The sequence below is a fragment of the Sylvia atricapilla genome, chromosome 15, assembly GCF_009819655.1.
Source record: "Sylvia atricapilla isolate bSylAtr1 chromosome 15, bSylAtr1.pri, whole genome shotgun sequence".
NCBI classification, from domain to species: Eukaryota; Metazoa; Chordata; class Aves; order Passeriformes; family Sylviidae; genus Sylvia; species Sylvia atricapilla.
In genome coordinates, this window is record NC_089154.1 from 801,840 (window position 1) to 825,045 (window position 23,206).

Genomic DNA, 23,206 nt, shown 5'->3' on the forward strand with positions numbered 1-23,206 from the left:
TGGCTGCTACCCAAAAACCTCGTGGTAGATGCAGTTCTATGCCATAAATTACAAAGCACTTTGGGATTATTAAGGATGACAGGCTCTAAGGTGTAGTGATTAATACCCCACTTGGATGTTTAAATACTTGTCCAGTTGAAGACAGTTCACATTAGGCCTTGAACTCATTTGATGGTGAGCAATTCTTCGTGCCATTGTTTGCACACTGCATTAGGAGGGCTGGGCTGCCTCTGAGCTTGGTACATCCAGGAATTTAATAATCAAATGGCAGTGTTCATAGACAGTAAAGTCAGGTAGGTTATTTCTGTAGTGCTCATCATGGAGCCAGCTTCCCAGTTTGTATTCTTGCAGTTCTTACTCCTGGGCTTTCCTTTCTTTTGCCCAGGTTGTTCTTGCGTGGTTTCCACTTCTCTTGCTGTGATTACTTTCTCCTATTGGCAGGAACATAATTTAGTTGTATTTTAAGGACTAGGTGTGGGATCAGAACAGGACAACTGAAGAGTCAGTGTACTGCAGATCTTTGCTCTGAATACTTTAGAAGGGCTGCTTTGAACCTAGATTCTTTGTACTTTTCTCAAATTGATGACATATATATTAATTTCTGCAGTAAAATCTTTGTGTACACAAGTGAGAGGGAACCTGACTTCATTGATGAGCAGGGCAAATGTACAAATAAAGGGGAATGGTTTTGTCTGTAACTTCATCAAGGTGAGCTTAATGTATCAAACATTAACAGCCTGTAATTGTAATGTCTTTATACCAAAGTAAAGGGAAGAAAGCTCGAAAAAGGTTGTCATGGGCTTCAAGTTTCCTGAAGGATGACTTTTCTATAGTGGGTGACTTGTTTGATTTGAAAATTTGCTTCCATATATTCAGTCTTCTCTATACAAAATAGAAATACTCTAAACTGAGCATTAAGAGAGATCTTTTCCCAGCCACAGACGGTAATCCAGCAGTATTCCCACAGTCAGTGGAAAGATCAGCTCCAGAACTGCAACAGTGGAAGAATCTGATTTCCTTTCTTATAGAGGAGAAAAGGCACTGCTGCTTCCTCTGTGCCTGTTGATGTGAGGAGCAATGTAGGCGTTTCACACTGTGGGGGAAGAGAAGTCACCAGGGTGAAGAAGGAACTTTCTTATTTTCCTTGGGTTGAATTGCATTTTGAAACGAATTGTGCACCTAAATTCATGCGTTAATGATGTGCTCTCCATCCTAGAAACTTGTGGGAAGAAGCATATTTCACTTTGTTTTTTAAAACCACACTTAATTCAATTTAAAAACTATGCAACAAGATCGTACAGGAAACCTGAAAAGATTGAAAGGGCAGGAATTTCTAATGTGGTCTCATAAATTCCTTCAGTGGAATATTACTGGGTCATTCAGCAATTTCAAGAAGCACCCTGAAGCTCAATACATGAAAAATGGTGAAATTAAGAGAGTAAAGGCCAGAAGTAGCAGTTGCTGTTTCACAAACAGAAGTATGTTGACTTATGCCAAGTGTAATCTGAAGTAAATGTTCTCTGTAAGTAGATGTTCAGTTAGATGAAGTTGGTGATAAGAACAGAGGATCTCTTGATTGTTTATATAAAATCTAAAATTAGAGTGAATCTGTTTCAGAATGTCAATATAACAACTGTATAAACATCTGTTAACAGATACATTCTTTGGAGCATTTTATAACATTTGGTTGCTTTTTAAGAATAGTCCTACTTGCTCAGAAAGGACAGAACCTTGCTGTTTCAGTAAAATTGTATTTTACTTCAGTGAAGTGCAAATTTAACTGTTCAGGAATGGTCTGTCTTCTCTTATACTAGTAAAATAAAAGAAAAAAAAAAAAAGAGAGAACTCACCAGACTTTAACAGTCTATTTTTGTAAATGCCAATTTGCAATAAGGGAGAAAGTGTTATCACCACACAGATAGCACCTGTTAATTGCCTAAATAAGTCAGGCTTAAATTATGCAGGCTTCTAAAACAAGGACTTGCCCTAGCAAATGCAGTAAGAAAATATGTACTTTAGGATAAACCCTGAATATGTTTCCTGCATTCCTATTCTTCTTTTTTTTTAATGTTTTTGTTGTGATGTGAACAGCAAGTAAATGCCTACATGTGAGAATTATTATTGCAGAAGAATAAGGGGTTTGGTTTGGTTTATTTTCCAGTTTGCCTTTTATATTGGTGGGAGCTTAAAATGTTAATTAGCCAGGAAACTATGCCAGCAGTCCTGAAGGACAACTTGTATGTAGTTAAGCTGTATCTCAGCCTGTCTTTCAGCACATAAAGTGTTACTTGTAGATAATAAAATCTTGGCCCTGTACCTAATCCCTATGTGCAGTGCAGTTTAACCTGTATTCCCAGTTGTTACAAACAAGCCATACACAGATTTGGCAACAGTTAAAAAGTGGAATAAACAATTAGGAATAAAAACAAATGTTAAGTTTTACTTTACTTGAAATATTATTCTAGTTGAAGTGAAATACATTATTAGGCCAATAGATGCTGTTCTTCACCTGATGAAAATGCTTTATTGAACAAAGCAAGTTAGTAGACAAAGACAGGATCTTGTATATCCCCAGTGAGTACAGTGGTAGTAACCTGTGTGTCCAAGGAAGAAGTTGCAAGACCAGAAATGTGCTTGATCTTTCTAATTTTTCTAGTGGTTTTAAAGAAGGATTACTTCTACCTGCAAACCTCCCTTCTCACGTCCTCATTGCTATAAATACAATCCTGCCATCAGTTATGTCATGTAGAGAAACTGTCACAATTGTTAGTACATTTGCTTTGGGGTTTGAATGTCTTGTTCTTTATTTATTGTAGTCTGTTGTACTTTCAGGTAATCTGGGCCTAAAATGCTCTGTCAGCAGTGGACCAAGAGAAAGTTATGCTCAGATGTAGACAAACCTTGAAGCACATAAGGTGTATTTAGGCTGAGTGTTTGCAGAACAGGCGCTGAAACTTTGCAAATGTGATTCTAACCATATAAATGCCAAAATGCATTTCAACACCTCCCTTTTCACCTTCACCACTGGGTGATTCATGAGGCCATGGAAGAGCCAGATCAGTGGGTGTCCTTGGAGCATGTCTAATGCAAGCTGAGATCAGTGCTAAGCACAACAGTTATGTCTGACAGAGGAAGATGATCCTTATTCCTCATGAATTTAATTTGTTAAAATGCTCAAGCAATCTTGAAGTCAGAGCCAGGACCTGAATTTTCACCCTGTGCTGAATGCCTTTATCACTACCTTAGAGAAATTGCTTTAGGCTGTAGCCAGGAAGGTTGATACTTATTTTCTCTCCATGAATAAAAAGAGGGAGAACAATAGGGTACTTTAGTTGGTGTGGTTTGGGAATTTCTGTGTATCCATCCTGATCTGCTTGAGCATATCAAATAAGTCTGGAACACAGCTAACTTGGTGAAATAATGCTTTTGGATATGCAGGAGTTAAAAGTGGAGGGCTCTGAAGCCCAGTTATTGCCAGCCTGTGAACAGTCCATGTTTTAAGACACCTCTGTGGAAGGCGATGTACTGCACTGTGAGATCCAGAGTTTCTGTTGTTCTGGTTGTGTTGTAGCACGTGGCAAACCCTGCTGCTGCCATTTCTGCCTCAGCCTGGCCACCTCATGGCACTAACTCCTGCTGGTGAGGCAGCCTCAGACACCTGCACATCACCATGGAGCTGCTGAGCAGACACTTGGGAGAAGGCTGGGGTAGGGTCCTGTGGTGTATTGGATAAAGAGGCATCATTTTACAGCTCTATCTGAAGCCAAGTGTAACTACTGTTAAAAAGAACACAAGCCCATCAGATGTTAAATGGCAGAACAGCTGTGGGTGTCATACCTTGTGGCTTTCAGCTGAACATACGGCATAAAATGCTGTGGCTGACTACCAAAATCACTTTTAAATATTGACACTGCCTTTGATCTTTCTTTTTTTTAAGCAGTGAATTTTGTAAATTTTGAGTATCTCTACTTTGGTTGGAGGACAAATGGAAATAACTGGATTCTTTGTGCTTTAAACTAAATAAAACATTGCTTTCTTATTTTAGGAAACTTCTCTTTTTTTCCCAGGCCCTTGCTACTTCAGAAACTGTAAAGATTCTAGTCACTGACAAAACTGTTCCATAGTGAAAATGCTTATAGTGTTAGAAAATAAACAACCAGAAGGATGCAGCTTATTGGAGATCCTTTTAACCAGCATTTAATTAACGCTGTCTTCTGAAGTAGGAATGACTACCTTCATCTGAAAGAAAAAATACCTTCAGCGCAGGCAGATTTCCTGGCCCTGATAAGTGAGAACACACAGCCTTTGTTGTGTCAGGAGAGTTGTTTCTGCATTGGTGCCTGAGGGTAGCTCTTAGAGAGTCTGGTGGTCCATCTCAAATTAAAAAAAAAATCATAAAAAGAAAGGGTTGCAAAATTAAAAAAAAAAAAAAAAATTAAGTCAACTCAATGCACAAGCAGCAGGGCATTGAAAGTTACTAGAATTCAGAAATAAACTCACTTTTTATTGGTCCAAATGTCTGCAATTTAGGCGTCTATTAGAACTAATGTATGATAATGATTGTCATTTGTATTAATAAACTTTTCTAATATGTGTATTACATGTATGTCTTTCCCAATAGATGGCCCTTGATTTTTTTTCTCTTTGGGAAAGCAAGAGGGAGGGAGAAGACTGTGGGTTTTGTGAAGGGGGGATTTGGTTTGCATTAAGCATGATACAAACACAGAACTGAAAAATTTTGAGGCAACTTGGCACCAGATGTTCTTTAGCAGCAAGACAGGCATTTCTGCAAATATACCACAACTCTTTTGACATTGGCTTTAGACTTTAAAATTTGGAATTCTTCTCTTTAAAAGTCAGTAAGATTTCTAAGGCATGCAAAAAATGGTACCTAATAAGTTCAGTTCTCTGGAAATTAGATTGTTAAATATAATTAAATTGGTAGGTTCCTCATAGCTAATGTAAGCTGTGTTTGAGGCCAGGGATATTACCTCACCTGTATGAATATTTTTAAGAATACTTTGTTCCTGAAGCAAATAAACATCCTTTACATCTCCAGAGCAAGAAGGATGATTCATTTGAAAGTTGGTTTGGAAGGAAGAGAGTGTCAGATTCAAGAGAAGGGGACAAATGGAGTAGAAGAGAAATAACAGATTGTATAACATAATCTTACAATGAGGACTCTTACAACAAGGACTCTTACAACAAGGTTCTTTAAAGAGGCCCTCTAGATATAGCAGGGACTTGATGATGACTTTTTAACATTGTATAAATATTTTTTAGCTGTTTGCTTTATACCAATAGAAATCCAGTGGTTACATGAATTGATCTTGCATCTTGTCTTCTTCAAAGTGAGAAACTCCAAAGCTTTTTTCCCAATGTTATGATACCTATTAGATGATTTGAGAGACAAATTGGAGTGAAGGCCAAAAGCATAAGATTTGGCATACAAAAGGCACGAAAGGTAATTTATAATCTGTTTATTTTGAACTGTTCTGTGTTCTGTGCTTTTGCAGCTGATCCTCTGTTATTCTTTTTAGCCTTCCTGTAGATCATCCTTTAACATCCATAAATCTTATTTCAGTGAGTCTTGGTTTCCTGTTAATCTACTACCTGAACAACATACTGGAACATACACAATGAAAGAATCAATCTGCTCTGCTACATCCTGAATACTTTACTTGCATGGTAACCTCAAAGTTATTTTAGCAGCATAAGTGCTAAAGAGCATCTACTCAAGCTACCTCTATTCCTCACAAAAGAAGTAATTATTTTTTAAGAACTGTACCAGACATTGTAATCACATACTTGATTAGAAACTGGCAGTTCATCTTATCTTATATTTTGATTCTTTCATATACTCTTTATAGCTATCTAGGTGTAACTCAGTTACTGTGTGGTCCCACAGTGACTGAAGCATGAATGTAGAAGACAAGGTGTTCAGCTTGCTTATAGTTACTGAGTTGCATTTAATTATGTATATGTGCTGTTTTTAAAAATGTTCTGATATGATGCTATTTGAAGCTATAAACTTTTAAAAATTGCTTTACTGGGTCAGGGTTGAAAATTGAGATGAGGACTATAATTTACAAGGCTTGAACTGTAAACAGTTGTAGATACAGAGCAATTCTGTGAGCTGTGCCTGTGGGCTTCCTTCAGTGGGACCTGACATCCAGAGACTCCATGATTCTGTTTGACTCTCACAACATGGGCCTTGCCATACAGGATCTGGGGGTCTTCCCCAGCATTGTTAATTCTTCTTTCCTCCTTGGTTTTGCAAACCAGCAGGATGCTGTTATCTTTTTCCCATTCCCACCAGGTGAAGGTGATGCTTATCCTACAAAGGCACAACTTTTCCCCCAACCTTCTGCATTGTTTATTCTGAGAGTGGCTAATCTCTTAAGAGGGTACAGGGCCTGATTTCTCATGGAGTTTTGCACTGGAATAAGTAGAATTAACTGTATGGAATACCTCCAGGACTGTGGTAGGGAAAGATCAGTACTGTCAGTTCCCTGGATTTTGGGAAAGGCAGGAGGGAGAGCCCTCTGTTTCCAAGGAACTACTGCCTAGACTATAGAATTCATAGAAATTTTGCCCAAAACAAGATACATGTGAATAAACCTAAAGAAGTCATTCTCTATTCCCCCTTTGTGTAGCAACATCACTTCAAGTGCCTGTTGCAGGAAAATAAATTCCATATGTAAGAACGGAAAACATCCCACTTCAACTGCCAAATTCCTTTGGTGACTTTGAAAATGTTCTTCTTGAAAGTCCCTTCTCCTTGTTTCCTGTATAGGTAGGTGCACTGGAACTATTCTTTCCATGCTGTGTTGTTTGATCCTCTCAGAAATGCCTCAGCTACGCTTTGCTCCCATTGAAAGCAGACTTGTCAGAGAGCTTGGCTGCAGGCAAGGGGCAGCAAGCAGGTTAAAGGCAAGCTGGTCAATTGTAACTGCATGGTTATCCTTAAACACTGGTGCATAGAATTAGTCTGCCATGACCAAATTACTGTTTCCTTTAGAAGTTTCAAGTTTTCACTTGTATTGGCAACAAGCTACAGCTCTACTCATTGCTGGAGCCTGTTCTTCTTAGGTGGACCTACACCTTTTCCTATTCAAGTTCATCAGCTGAATAGAACTTAGAAATCTTCCAAAACCAAGCTGTCCTTGTCTGTGGCCCTGTGAGAGTTACAGGGAACGGCTTAACTGAGCTGCTCTTCACATATGTCATTCCTTGGCATGTGAAAGTTACCTAACCAGCAGCAATGAATGTTTTAGTGTGCCCAAATAACACAGCTCCACGAACTGTGCTCATTACTAAAACATAGAACTTAGCAGTGTCCTTGCCACACTGGCAGTCCTCTAAGATTTATGTCGCCATCACCTCATTAAGAAACCTCTAAATTCTAAAACCTCTTTGCTTTTCACTTAGCAAAGATGGTTTAACAAGTCCACAGCACACTAAAGGAAAGTACCTGCTTGAGCAGAAACTGTCTGCCAGTTACAACTGGCCTTTCCAGCAGCACCACCCCATCTCGTCAGGACAATGAGGGAGGGAGAACAGGAGACTCTCTGAGGGCAGTTCCATGTTTTAACCCCCTCACAGGGCATATTTGCATGTAATAACTATTTAATGTTAATACTGAGCATTTTGCTAAGGATGTGGTTGATGTATGGGAGGTAGAAGTTAGGAAGCTGTTGTCAAGGAATATACGGGGTCGCAGATGCATTTAAACCAAAGGAATAGCATTTTGTCTAAAAGGATGGTGAAGATTAAACTCATTATCAAGTTGGGACAGTAGGGGAGTGCAGAGGAGGAGCAGGTACCCCAGGCTGAGCAAGAGCAGTTCTGAGGGTTTGTGCCTTGGATGTTCATGTGCCAGTATAGCTGCTGAGCTCTGGGACTTTCTTACATTTGAGGCCCACCTCCTTCACTGCATCTTGCTTTTCCCACGTTAGTTGTTTCTTGTGCTGTGGTAAGCTCCTCATGGCAGTGGCAGCTCTCCTGTGTCCATCTGGCAGAGCTGATCCCGTGTGTCCTGGCACTTGGATAACAGCTGAACAGTGAACATCTGAGTGGCCATTATTATGCTGCTGCTTTCCAGCCGTGCTATCGCTGTGCCACTTTTAATAATTCAGAAGTGATGTAGAGGAGAGGAAGTTAAAGGGCTGCAGCAATCTTTGTTTCTCTCTGTAGAGTGTGATTCCTCCTTGGTGGCTCTGTAGTTACCAGGGAAACAGGAGAGGGATGGCAGAGCACTGCGGGGCTGGAGGGGGACCTGGGGGTCGGCTTCCTGGCAGCTGCACATCTGCACCGGGGGGAAATGAGGGTTTGCCTTCCCTTGGTTTGGTGCTTTTCCCCCTCTTTTCCTCACTGGTTTTGTGAAACTCAGTTGTTAAATAGGTGGTGCTCCTAGCATTGGTGTATTTGTTGAAGAGCCTTTTTATAATTGATTCTAGTAAAAATATGCAGTGTTGAAAAGTGAGCATTACTGGTGGTTTGGAGGAGTTGGATGATCACAAAATCTTTCTCTGAAATGAACTGGAGCCCTGGTTATACACAGACTGTCACTACTGAGAGGTTTTTTAATGTGTTAGAAATGCTTCGGCACTTAAGGGAATGGATTTACTGGAAAAGACTAAGGATCACTTCAGTAACATTTACTCAGTGCAGCATTCTCTGATTTGATAAAGGTCAAATTTCATTTTTAGCAATTAGCATATCTATCCTAATCACCTCCTGCTCTAGCTGCACTGACCTGAATAATGCCAGTCCTGGAAGCTGTGGGGGAGAGGCAGGTGAAGCAGGGGAGCAGCCCCTGCCCCTCGGGGTGGTCACTGCAGCCCCCGGGCTGAGCTGTGCAGGCAGGGGGAGGTGGGTGGGCAGCTCTGTTTACTCCACTGCAAATGTTTAGGGCTGGAGCCATCTTTCAGCTGCTAATCCACTGGCATCAGCTGTGCTCTTTGTTCCATACCTGCGTTAAGTGCCTGGATTTTCAGCAATTATGCTGAAGTAGTTCTGAGAGGATGACTTAAAAACCTTTTACTTACGGATCTCGGTGGAACTTGGTGATTGGTTTGAGATAGGCTGTTGAGCTGTTCTCTAACTACAGGCAGAAGGACTGTGTGCAATTTCATATCTCTGTCCCTCTTTCCAATGATAGACTAGATAAGGGGAAACAAGATTTTCTCTAACAAGTTTGTTTACGGCTCCCTGGCAACTGTTCGTTTGATTGCTTCAGAATGGGACCAACAGAATAAAATACCGTTTAAACATGTTCTTCTTTTGAATTTCAGGGAAAATGAATACTGTTTTTCCACACCAGAGACTTCTTTTGAAGTCTGAATTCAGCAGATTTGTCACTATGGGATGAGCCTTGAAGTTTCATTTCTTTGTGCCCAGTTTATGCACACAACTGAGGTATTCCTGTGTAGTCAACTTGAACTCGAACTGATTTTATGAGCACATAATGAGGTTGATTTACCAGTTACCTTTGTGAAGCCTTCAGAAATGGCTCAGAGACCTCTTGCCCTCCATTTGGCTCCCTAGAGGCTGCACACTCAAGGTTCAAAACCTTAAATATGGAGTATATCTACTTCAGATTTGTAATCTATAAACAGTTAAGAAAAAATACTGTGCATGTGCTAGCAAGATCTTAACCATAAAGCTCAGTATATTTCCTCCACAATATCAGATTCTGAGATTTAATTGCTGACTCTTTAAACCTCTGATTTAAAACAAACAAATAACTAAAACAAAGAGGCCCCACCAGAGTGAAACAATACACTTGGGCACCAGAAGTGATGTTTAGGAAGCCATCTTCTAAATAGTTTCTTGCAGCTATCCTTGTGTATTAAAAAGGAATACTACTGTGATACTCACAATTCAGAGATTTTTTTTTTTCCTAGTTTTCTTCTTGTCGGTTCTGGTTTTTTTTTGTTTGGGTGGGTTTTGGTGTTTTTTCAAATCACCATTTGGAGTAGTAGATGTTGATAGTAAGAGAAATCACATTAAAATAATAGTTGAAGATGGAGTTTTCTTCTGTTTCCTCTCGCTATGGCACTCCTGGGCTTAGCTTTGGTTCTCTCTGAATCTGACATGTTGAATGTGCTCTCATTAACTGAAAAATATCTTCAATATAAACTGTAAATTGCATCTACAAAATGAAATAGTTGTCTCTTGTTTGTACATGCTCGTCTACAGCAACTGTTTTTCAGTTTCAATTAAGACACAAATGGAACCGAGTTCAGCAGAGTGACTCTTATCACTGCTGCTTTTTCCAAAGTTAAAAATGCAATGAATTATTGCCACTGAAGTCAGGATAGGCCTTTGAATTCAGAAAGCATCTATTGAGTGTATGATGTCATTTTTATGAAGTCATTCTTTGATTAGAATTGCAGTTTAGAGAAAAAACTGACTTCTGCTGTAAGAATTGTAAAATTATTGTTAAATCCTGGTCTTGAAGAGTGATTTGGGTTAATTTCCTGTTCTGTGATGCTGCAGTGAATAGCCTCTTTATCCCCAAACTACAGGAAAGTGCTCAGTGTTTTGTATGAGGTTCTGCAGTCTGTGTGTTCCAGGGAGCTGGACTTTTAAGGACACAGGCACATCTCCCCTCTGCCCCAGCAGCTGGTGTGCAATGAAAACATTGCAAGCCATGGAAGAGAAGCAGTTCATGTAAAACTGTGCTGTGCAGACATGGAGCTGGGCAGGATTGCTTGTGTAACCCTGGCTCAGGTTTGTGTGATCCTGATGTACAGCAATGGTGTGATTGAGTGGATCTGGAGTAGAAAATGCCAACTTTATTGGGTTTGTAGTTGTTCAGTTTTTAGCTGAAAATTCATCCCTGAATCTTTCAGTCGATGGATGCGTAATTAAAAGGATGTATTTGAATAAGACTGAAATTTTTTGTAGTCTAAACAAATGTTGCAAGAATGCTTCAACAGAACTGATTCAGTAATGGTTTCACTTTTGGTTGTTCTCTTCCCCTGGGATATGAAGCAGTACATTTAATAAAACTCTAAACATCTACTAAAACATGATATGCTGCCTCCTAACCAAACAGTCCTAAGCTCAGAAGCTGATTCTGCTGGTACTCATTGCTAAGGTGGGAGCAGAGAGGATCTGTAGAAATTGGCTCCAGGGAGCCAGGAGGTGCATGCTAGGACTGGTTACTCTTTTTACTATTGGCTCTCTCCTTTGTTTTATTTCCCCCAAAAAGACTAGAAAGTATGACAGATGTTTCTCCCTCCAAAGGACATGCTAAACCCAAGCTTCCCAGTCTTACTCTAATTGTGTCTAAGTTATCCTCTTTTTATTTGAAACAAGTCAACTGAAACAATATTTACTTGAAGTAATTTGTGGAGGAAGATGTTGAATCTAATGCTGTCCACTGTTAGGTTTTGCTCCTAATGTAGATAAAGGATAAGTGTGAGTATTTAGGACAACAATTTGGAAGAAAGGACAAAATTAAGAAATCTAGAACTTAATGTTTAAGAGCCACTGGAAGAAATGGGTCTTAATATCTTGCATGTTAAATTGGGGTTAGAAAAATAACGTCATTATTAAAGTTCACTATAAGCTTCTTTATAAGTCTCAAAAGCACTGACTTGGCTTTAAAAGAAGATTTTTATTACTGTTATTATTACTTAACAGAAAATACATCATTTTGGTTAAATCTTCATGGTTCCTGTACCAATCTTATCCTTTTTCTGGATCTTTTGTGTAGAAACTCCAGTTTCTGTGTGTAGTTACTCTTGTTAGCAATCGAGAGGATTGATCAGTCTTGCATGGAGGGACTCTTTTTAATGAGTTATTGTCAAGTAGTGGGGTTTTTTTATTGTTTTTAAAATCATACATGAAACAAAGGCAGTTTCTGCTGCAAGAACCAGAGGCTTGAAGCTATATTTACAGATGAGGGAAAAAGGTATTACACAATTAAAGGCATTTTAAGGGGCTACAACTCATTTTGTTAGACTATAAAAGTACTTCATCTTGCACAGATGAGGCAGTGATCCTCTATGCAAGTCAGCTACCACGTTAGCAGATATTGGCAAGCTTTATTACAAGTACTTTATCCCTTTGATTAGACCTTGATTGCCACTCAGGAACCAGACACAGCTTGCAGCCATCTCACTTCAGCTTGTGCAAGCGTGTGATGAAGGAACATGAAGACAGATGCTTATATCATGCCCCCCATCCTCCGCGTTTGAAAGGCTTACTAAGGTTCATCAAAGAAAGAATCCCTTACTTTGGGGCAATTCTGAGCTGTGGTTTGCAATTGAGCGCCCCTCAGAGAGGATTTTGAAAGTTTACTTGCCTCTCTGCTATGTGTTTTCAGGTGCTCTCACAGTTGGCCTTGTGCGACAGTGTCAAACCATCCATGGACGTGACAGGACCTGTATTCCTCCACGGCTGCCTCCTGAGTGGGTCACTACGTTATTTTTCATCATAATGGGAATCATTTCACTAACTGTCACATGTGGTTTGCTGGTGGCTTCCCACTGGCGAAGAGAAGCTACTAAATATGCCCGCTGGATAGCTTTCACTGGAAGTAAGTGACCTCAACTGCACAGTTGACCTGTATGCAGGATAAACTGGTGGAGTCTGAAATAACACCACAGTGTTGGAGAAAAGCAAGTGCTGAGGGCTCCTGCTCTGCAAAACATTCCTTCTCTTTGATACCACAAGTCTGCAGAAATAAAGTGACTGTAATTGAGAGGGAATAGTGGTGTGAAAGCAAGGAAGGCCTGACCCCTTTACCTTCCTCGGGCAGTGCCAGTAATTGACCTAAGGAAATGAGCAGGGATAGAAGAGGTCAGTCCTGACTCGAGTGGCTGTAGTATTTCATACTTCCCCACTTCCATATATCCAGGACAATCCTAGCAGCTTGCAGTTACTGAAAATTCCCTCTCCGAGGCACAGGAGGCTGTTGGTACATCTGAAGTAACCTGTCCCTTACTCAGGTGTCTCATGAATACCTTGTTCAGGGTTGAGGCTGGTTCAGTTCTGCTTCATGCTCACAGCAGCTGCTTTATTCAGGATGTCTGCATCCTAATTGGCTATGCAGGAGGATTGCCCACTGCAGAGCATCTGCTGTGCCTCACAGCACCGAGACTTCTGCTTCCAGAAGTGACCTGCAGCCGTGCTTTGGCCAGAGGGAGGAGTACCAGTGCTTTTCTGCCTCCCTTCATTGTGCTCTGCATGAGCACCAGTGTGAACCCCTCACAGCTGAGCCTTCTCCAGCAGCCCTTTGTTTCCACACAGGGAAACACATTCTGTGGCTACATCAGTGCAAAAAAAACCCCCAAACTGTTATAATGAACAAGGGGAATAACTTTCAAACTTCCTTTTCTTGGTGTGTGTTACAGGCTTAGCCCAACTGTGAAATGGTGCCTTAATAGTGGGGATGACAGCAGAAAAAAATCAAAACCTGAGGGCTTTTAAATTGACTTGAATTATGGCAAACCACTAAAGGTAGTGTGAACACTAACTAAAAAATGCAAGTTTGTGGTTTACATGGACATAAATAAGGTTTAATGGAACTCTGTGACATCTAATGATATCTAATATGAGCTAGATTTAACCTTGTTTTTGGGAAGGGAATATTAAAAAGTGCTCAGCTTCAACAAACGTACTTCACTGAGGCACTTGTACAGTCAAAGCCATCTTTCTGACAACGTTGCTATACAGCATATTAAATTAATAGTGCAGCTCTTGCAGACAATGGAGCTATTGAATTGCTGTATCCATTGTGATTGACTTTCATTTATTTTCCAGTGAATGATTAAAATAGCAGACCTGAGTATTACTGAATATTCTATCCTAACTTTTCCAGTGCACCTGTTTATCTGTACATATTTCATGTGTGTCTAATATATATGGGGGAGGGTTAAAGTCAAAATGCTGTATAAAGTTAAAATACACTGGGTTGGAGTCAAAGCTCTTGGGTAAAGAGGGGAGTTTGAGTTCTAGATATCAATGTTTTTCTTTAATACCTCAAATCATCATATCCCTGCAGCTTTGGTTTTCTACAGCTGTGATGATTAGTTCAGCCAAAAAGTGTGGTACCCTAAAGCTTTTTTGTTTTGGATTTTTTCTCTAGAGATTTCTTCAAGCTTGCAACAGGTTCATTATTAGATGTCTCAGTATAGAAGGACATTTTTATTTCAGCACTTGTCTTCTTGGTATGAGATGTTTAATAATGAAACATAATAATTTGTTCTTCTGCAAGTCAGAATTATTCATAATTCTATTAAGATATGATCTCTGCGTTGCTGAAAATATAAAATTCAATGTCTTTGGTATTCCTCTCCAATACATACAACTATGTGATCTTTGCATTCCTGTTAACAAAGATGATGAGGAATTTTATCTCTGAACTCACTTGTTAGGAAAATTAATCTTGAAAAATAGAAGTGAATGGAAGAATTCTAGATTTTTCAAAAAGTTGTTGAGAGTGACTTCTGTGGTTAAACACTGGATGCAACATAAATTGGTAACCTGTTTGTAGGTTAGTATTAGAAAATATGCAGCCATGTGGAATCAGCTTGGAATACCCTAAGCCGGTCCTTCCTGTGAAGTGCCAGTGCTGTTTAGATGAAAACATGTAACTCATTAGAGGGGGGTAGGGAAGACTTCGTACTTGTATTGCATCTCATCTGCGAGTGATTTCAAGACTCAGTGGCCTCGTGCAGGCTGCTAGCAGATACTGCTCTCACAGACCTTTCTGAGCACAATGCAGGACATGCTATCCTGGGCAGGCAGGGGAGTCTGCTCGGGCTTCCAAGGGAAGCTCTGGGACTGGCAGCTCCAGTCCTTCAAACACGAGGGGGGCTGGAGTAAATATCTGAGGCAAAGGAGTCCTTTTGCTCAACCTTCTCCTTACAACTCTGAGAACAGCAAGGAAAGCCTGGTAAGAGATCAGTTCTGCCCAGTTCATGTTGAAATTCCTATAGCCAAATTTTTTCATCTGCATACCTATAAATATGAATTGTTGCTGAGAGTGGTTTTGTTTATCTTGTTTAGCTAAGAGACATGGATAAGACAGAAGTTTAATATGTTAGTTCTCTTTCTTCAAGGGATACACCCCAGAGGGTGTTTACAAGCACAGCTTTGCCTCATTCCCCAGTTATTAGTGGGTTTACTGCACAGAAACTTTTCCTTCTGACATCTCTGCAAACAGCTTTGTGGAGATGAGAGATACTGCTGTCCTCCAGGTCATACTGCATGAGTGACAAAAGTCTTCTACAGCTAAATGTGAAGGTTTTCCTTCATCTTTTGTAGAAAAGTCTTGCAGGAATCAGTATTCCTACTGATGTGGTAGTATTGTCACTCTGGGCGCAGATACCATCAAAACTTATCACTGGTGTTTCAGTAGCACCACATTGATACAGTGGAATGGAGAGTGGGTTCCTTGTTGGTGTTCATGGGTGTGCTGCCCAGGTTTTGTGTGATTCTTCAATGAACAGGGTGTTACAAACTGTGTGTGGTGTCTTGGTAGTAGGCAAAGCTCTGATCGGCTGTTCCTCTGCTTGTACACCAGAACTGCCTTTTGCCATCCCAGCTTCTATACCATCTCATCACTAATTAAGCCTTGGGACAAAGTGACACAAATTGGTAGAGGAAAAGTGACCTGGCTTTGGTATTTTTTCACATGTCTCTGACACTGCTCCTATTCTGCTACTTCTGCTTCAGATTTATGTACATCTCTTGCCTTTTCAGGATGCTTGTTTTCCATCTTCTGGTGGATAAGATGGGATGTGGTGAAGGCATGGAAATCTCAAATGCTGTCGTTTTCTTGGTTCTTCAGACAGATACTGTTAAGTACCATAATTAGAAACAATGTCCAGAGCTTACTCCCTGTGGAGGCCATGGAGGTGATCTCATGTATGTTGTTGCAATTTTGGCTGTTGCAGGAATTCACAGATCTCCCTCAAGATCTGTTTACATCCTACAGATTCAGGTCTCTTACCATCTGCTGCAGCGAGAAGGGAATAAATTCTGTCTGCTACTATTGAATGAGGTGCTTCTCTGAGATGTATCAAGGGAGAAGATGCTAGACAGAAAAATCATATTTCTACCTTTTTTCCAGCAGTTACTGGAGAGTCTGGCTTTGGTTTGGGTTTTTTTTTTCCTCAGGATTTAAAAGTTCATGAGCAGTAATGGACTGCTTTTTGGAATGCAAGTAAAAATGGGGCAGGATAATCACATCCTTAACTAACAGTAGCTATCCTGTGAATGTCTGTCTCTGGTGTTCCCTAGTGAATAAAAAGTGCTTCCTGAGTTATTAAAGATTTGTACCAGGTGCTGCTTTCTGTGTTATGTGTCTCTACAGAGGCAAGCAGATATTAGAGTGAGCCCTCTGAAGACTAAACCTTTTTTTAAGACCAGATTTCTTTTGAATTTGTCATGAGATGCTCAACACAATTTCAAGCTAAAGAATTACAAGAACTAACTGGGTTTTTTGACAGCCACCATTCAAATGCAGACTAGAAAGCTCTTCGATGCTTACATAAATCTTCTCAAGGAACACATACCCATGCTTTCCTTAGATGGACCTAGATGTTTGACATACAGTTAAAAAAGGAAACATTACATTGTGTAATGTGGAATTTCATGGACCAATAATCGTGTAGATTTAAACTTTCTTCATTGTTTAACATCTGGTGTCTGGGTCTTTGGTTCTGTTCTAGTAGATGGCCCTACAAGGTGGCACTGAGCAGGAATGTGGCAGCTGTGCAGTTGCCAGACTCCTTCTGCTGGTCCTGTGTCCCTTCCCCTTTGAAGAATAAGCCGGCGGTGCGGGCACAGTGTGAGCGAGACACGAGCCCCCTCCAGTGGAACATCTGGGTTTTCCTGCTCGGCACTGGCAGCCGAAGGAATGATCCTGGTGCTGGCTGCTCTTGGCTCAAGGTGTTGTGAAAGCTGCTTTATGTGCTTTGGAAGGCAAGGAGCAGCTGATGTTCTGATGTGGATCATAGAAAGCATCCTTCTTTGTTCATGCCCAGGTCCTACTTGGACACTTTCTGAATTCACATTCATCATGCCTGGTATGTTCTAGAATGAGAGTGTTTTCCTCAAAGCTGAGGCCTGTGCAATGGAAATCATAATCACTAAGATAGAAAATACATGGTAAACTGTTCTTCTTGGATATACATGGAGTCCACTAAAAAAATGGGTTTAGTGTGGGCACTGTAGCTGGATAAGCTGCAGCATCTGTATTTAGTGAGGAAGAGCAGTAGTGAAGCTACATTAAAAAATATGGGTGCTGCTCCAGCTGATTGTTTCCTCATTTGTAAAGACTAGAAACTTTGTCATGGTGAGGCCAAAGGGGACAGGCAAGCTCCTGATTCTGTTTCACATTCCTTTGGAAACAAAAGCAGATGCAGCACTTCTTGCAAGGGAACTGGTTAAGGTGATGGCTCTTACTATTGCCAGTGTTTTTTGATGTTGCTTGTTTGATGTTTACGGAGGCTCAAATAGGGAACAGCATCCCCAGGGTTTCCGCTGTCTTGCAGTGGTGGTGAAGACAAAGAGGAGACAAGGATGGCACCTGTGTCTCTTACTTACTAAAAGCAGCAGCCTGTGTTAACTAGAGAAAGCTGAAAAAGTCAGCATATGATGCACTTTGTTCAGGTAGGAGCACCGTAACTTGGCGTGAATTTTCTTTTTTGTGCGTGGCAGGTTATAGGGAGGGTTTGTGGACTAAGAGGCTTCAGTGTGAGCTGTGCTTCATGTTAGAAGATGTTGTATGTGCATTTGTGGAGTTGGTGAGGGAACAGAGCAGGTTCAGCTCCTCTCTCCCCCCAGATCTAATTGGATTTGCTTGAATAATAGGTATTGTAGTGCCATGTTCCACTCACAGTAAATACTGTCTGAAACAACACTGAAATACATAAAAGTGAAATAAGAGTAAAGTGCTAATATTTGACTGAACTGATAGATAAAATTCTGGTTTTTTTTAATACTCTAATTTAAAAAAACCAATTGTATATTATTGCGTATGCAAGCAAACCAATTCAAAAGTTAATCCTTTCTAGTGTGGAGAATATCTTGCCTTGCAGAGGAGCCATATTTGGAAGTCATTCCCTTGGCTGAGGCAGTGGAGTCCTGCACAGCTACATCCAAACTAAACAGGGTTACTTTTCCAAAGGTGTGCTACAGAAACACTGAAGTTGTCATCTGGGAAACAACACTGGATGTTCTCTCCTGGGTTTGATGAGGATATTGAAATGTGCTGTGAGGAATCTTGGCCACTATTAATTCTTGAAGGCCTGTGAAATCCATAATGTAATTCTTTAACAGGAGTTCTGGATGTCTTGTACTTTCACACAGAGTCAGTTGCAAGAACAAAACATATACATAAGTTTGAAGTGAAATAAAAACTCTCATTGCTTGGTCTCTTTGTTCACAGAGTCTGAATTTAGTTTTGCATTAAGAAGCTTGAATTAAACTGAATCAGAAACTTTCATTTCATTGTATTACAATGGGAAACTCTAAGGATATTTCATCATCTAAGGAAACATTCATATAACATTAGGAAACTGGTATCCTTTAATCTTAAAAGAAAATGTAATGACAATCTGAGTGGTTTTTATTTTTAGCAAAGCAACTACACTTGGAAAAAGGCAACTGATAATAGAAAAAGTTTCTTCAATGTTGAATGTTACTTTTTCTTGACTGGGCAAAATGACTCTAAAATAACTGGAGAAGAAATGACTGAATTTTGAGATGATAGAAGTATATCTACCTGTTTTTTATTCTATAAAGAGAATTCATGATCTGGTGAGCAGAACTGAAATTACAGTAAAAATTGGGGACTTCTGGGTTTTCTTGGGAGTAGATGAGGGATGTTTTGAAAGCGTCATAAAGCCCTTTCTGTCATTTCAAGTGAGTTATCAGCTCAGCTCTGATCTCAGCTCTTCAGTTCAGTCAGGGTATTTTGCTTGTTTTTCCTGGAGCGCTCTGTGATCAGGTAAATATTTTCACTTCAACATAGCAGTGATTGTTTTTTTTCTTTTCTCTTTTCTTTGCAGTGATTCTATTCTGTATGGCAGCCCTAATATTTCCAATAGGATTTTACATCAATGAAGTTGGAGGTCAACCATATAAATTACCCAATAACACAGTGGTTGGATCTTCGTATGTACTGTTTGTCTTATCCATTTTCTTTACAATAGTGGGACTTCTATTTGCTGGCAAAGTTTGTTTACCTGGCTGATGAATGTCTGGACTGCAGGACTTTATTTTGGAAAAGAGCAAGACATCAGAATTGCATTCTCAGGAGAATGCCTAAATCAGACTATCAAACACTGACTGAAAAGAGGAATGCTTTGACTTGTTCTCACTATGCACTTTGGATGAAAAAAAGGAGAGCCTTTCCCATAACCAAATACAGACCACATTGACTAATCTCCTGAGCATACTTCAATGCAGTCAGGTCTGCACTGTGATAGGAACTAGTGAAGAATGCTTTACACTGAGAAGCATAACATGTTACTGGACTGTTCCTGTTTTTAACGTCTAACAATTTGGAAGTCAAAGTATTTATGAACTTAGTGGTGGACCAGAGGGTTGTGGAGGAATTTAAGTGAGGCTGGCCTCGCTATTTAGGAGATTAGTGTTTTACATCTTCCTTCTGATGAGCAAAGCCTTTGGCACCAATGTGGATCAATCTCGCATTACTGCACCAAGAAGCCAATAGATCGAAACATGTTCTCTCAATGTATGTAATAGCAAAAAGACATACATGCCCTGCTCCCCCATAAGCTCTAGGAAACACTAAGGAACGTTTTAGAGGGGGATTCATCCTTATATTTATATAAATATATATATATAAATATATATATATTTTGCTGATGCAGTATACAGTGTGTGTGTATGTGTGTGTGTGTGTATATACACATATGTATATATATGTATATACACACAAATGGTTCCTGGAAAAGAACTCAGAATGCTTTGCTAGCAAAACACTGTGGTGTGCAAAACTAGAACTCAAATAGAGAAAAGCCATTTTTCTGAAGGCCACATAGCTGAGAGTCTTCAGTTTACCTCATTCTTTGTAGCAGCCCTTGATTTTAACAGTTTTTTGTAATAGGTACAAACAATCCCATGCCTTTCTAGGTGCAATTTTAAGTTAAGCTAAAATTCTTTTTATGGTAATTTATTTGTATATGAGGGTAGAAGGTGAGATCATGTCATACCTTAAAGTCCTAATTTTGGGAAATTGACACTATTTAAATTATTAGCAACTGTTGTACAGAAAATCTCTTTTTCTACTGCATTATTACATTAGCATTCATACATGTTCAAGCACAGCATTTCACCATAGGTAGGCATTTCTCTAGCACATATAAAATGCAATGTTTAAAGTAATGCAAACACTCCTCCATTGCAAAGATGGATGAACTTATTTTCAGCTGAGTATTAAGTCATCTTTGCCAAAAAAATGAGCAATATGATTGTTAAAAATGTATGCCTTGTTTACTAAAGTTGTTATTTTAAATGTAGATTTAATGGCCACCAAAATTTGGAGTAAATATTCCTCACTAAAAGTACTTTTATTTTTCAACACAAGGATAAACCATTGAATCCACAGACATCTTCATTCACTACTAGGTTGGTGTTCCAGGGAAGCTGCCTGCACTATCAGTATTTGTTTTCCAGCTAATACACAGTTTACCTGAGATTCATTCTGAATACAAAAAAATTGTCTGTTTGAGCACTGTTTCATTGAGCTTACTAGAGGAACTGCATTAATGAATAGACAGTCATTTTAGAATGAGATCTGTGTTAAAATAAAATGAGCAGTTTTCAAAGTAGTCACTTTCCAGATAAGCTGGAGTGTTTAAAAATAATACAGTTTGCACAATTATTTTAAACTATGTGCCATTCAGACCATAATGGGTCCCTGCCTTTCTCCATCTCTTCCCTCTCCCCCTCCCAAGGTATTTTAATACAAAAAGGTTAATTGTTAATGTATATTTACTTTTGAAATTTTTGACCAAACTTGCCACTGGAATGGTTTCTAAGTATGTTTTTTTCCACTCAGCTCATTCACAGGTAGAATGGAATGTTTATGGATCACTAAATTTTTCTAAAGTATATTAATCTGTAAATACAGCCAAGCACTTACTTGCAAGTCAGGGTTTAAATATAATTTGGTTCTTAATTTGAGCCTTCATCTGCATGGGCAGTCTGAGGCCCCTAGTGATGGTGGAGATAAAAGGCAGGGTTCAGCTGCTTGATATGTGTCAAAATTTTGGTGTTATCACTACTGTGTCCTAAAATAAAGTATTCACTACAACTTGGATTATAAATTACATTTTCAGAAATGTTACACTTGTAAATAGTCTGAGATTTTTGGAACTGGAACACAGCTGGGGGGTGGGGAGAGTTTCTCAGCTGCTAAGATTTCTTTCCCTTCCCATCTCTCCAACTTATTTATTCCAGTTATTGTAACATCATGTGGATTTAGGCTTTGATTAAAAGTCTCATAATAATAATTTTTAAAAAAACCCGAAACAAAACTAACACTTATCTTGGAGCATATGCAGACTGTGGTTTGCTGACTGGAAATTGATCTGATCTGCCAATGCTATTGCTATGAATTATTAAATGTTAGCAAAGGTTTAAAAAATAGATTAAATATTTGAGCATTTCAAGTCCAGAAATAGATGCAGCCAAATGCATTTAAAAAACCCCAACCCAGTAATTGAAGAGACAGCTGTCAACAGTTGCTTCTAATAAGGTCACTACGTACTATATAGTACAGTATTAATTTATAGCAGAAAATCATATCTTGTAAACTGTATATAAAACACTGTTTTATGGTGCAATCATTTGTCAAACTTATGTCTGTTACTTTTGTTTTAAAGTTGTGTGCATTCTTTTCATACCTAAGAGCATCACTGTAAAATCTGCTGAAAACTATTTATAGGTTTTATTTGCACAAGGTTTTGTTTTGAACTACAGAAAGTTCGTATTGAACATGCCTAAACATCTGCAGACCTTTCAGTTCTTGAAAAGCAAATGTTTCCGTATGAATTTTCTCCAAAGGTAATCCCATATTTGTGGTGAGTGTTTACATAAACTTTTCTGATTCTGCCAGCCATTATTTTTTTTTACTTTTTGAAGGACAGCTCATTTCATATATCACTAGAGAATTCCATCTATTCTTTTGCCTCTAAATCCTCCCAACGGTTTGATGCCTCATCATAATGTAATTTGTGCACATGTTGTCATTTATTCGGCTAACAAAATGTAAAATTGGAAACTGGCAATACTTTCAGAAGGAAAAACTAGTAGATTTGTCTGTATAAATCTTATCACTGAGCTCAGCTGAAATAACCGTCTGGAAGGCTCAGACCTGGGGGGCTGTGCTTCCCGGAGCACAGCAGCCTAGCGCTGTAATGCGGGTTTTGCGCTGTTTAGCTGGAGAGCGATGCCCGTGGCCCCAAGGCGCGGGCAGTGTGCCACACTCCGGGCCCGGCCCTGCCCGCGGCCGTGCCGCCACAGCCGGGCCCCGTGCCGTCCTGTGTTTCCCAGCCATTGTGTAACCACTCCAGAACGCCACTGCGGGTTCCTGGTTGCCCCGACACACACACGTGCGAAAACGAAAGCTGTCCTTTAAAAACCTTTGTGAAGGATGAACATAATGAAGGAGATGGCGTCTGCAGGCCGGCTGTCCTGCCTGGGCTCGAGGCCAGGCCTGCCGCCTGCGCCCCTTTACTGAGGGTTGTTTTTTATTGGTTAGAGCATTTTTTCAATTAATGATTTCCGAACAAATGTTAATACAAACTGTATAAAATGAACATAATTTTCTTCACTTGTATTTTTGTTATTGAGCAAGTTTATCAAAATAAATTGTCTACTAAAGGGACTGCCTCCGGCTGCACTGACTGGAACCGATCCTGTCCCCTCTCAGGTGTGTGTCCCCTCTCAGGTGTGTGTCCTCTCAGGTGCGTGTGTCCCCTCAGGTGTGTGTGTCCCCCCCTCAGGTGTGTGTCCTCTCAGGTGCGTGTGTCCCCTCAGGTGTGTGTGTCCCCTCCGGTGTGTGTCCCCTCAGGTGTGTGTGTCCCCTCAGGTGTGTGTGTCCCCCCCTCAGGTGTGTGTGTCCCCCTCAGGTGTGTGTCCCTCTCAGGTATGTCCCCCTCAGGTGTGTGTGTCCCCTCTCAGGTGTGTGTGTGTCCACCCTCAGGTG

General features: G+C 39.9%; 2 protein-coding genes across 2 annotated transcripts in view; both read left to right on the plus strand.

Annotated features, from left to right (window-relative positions):
- The window catches only part of MOSMO (modulator of smoothened), a 30,711-nt gene extending 8,274 nt beyond the window's left edge, over positions 1-22,437 (plus strand). Inside the window, exons 2-3 of the mRNA XM_066329655.1 lie at positions 12,341-12,553; positions 19,038-22,437. Coding sequence (XP_066185752.1) covers positions 12,341-12,553; positions 19,038-19,222 — 398 coding nt within the window. The 3' untranslated portion in view covers positions 19,223-22,437. The remainder of the gene's footprint in view (positions 1-12,340; positions 12,554-19,037) is intronic.
- The window catches only part of VWA3A (von Willebrand factor A domain containing 3A), a 28,088-nt gene continuing 25,788 nt past the window's right edge, over positions 20,907-23,206 (plus strand). Inside the window, 2 exon segments of the mRNA XM_066330363.1 lie at positions 20,907-20,951; positions 22,438-22,754. Coding sequence (XP_066186460.1) covers positions 20,907-20,951; positions 22,438-22,754 — 362 coding nt within the window.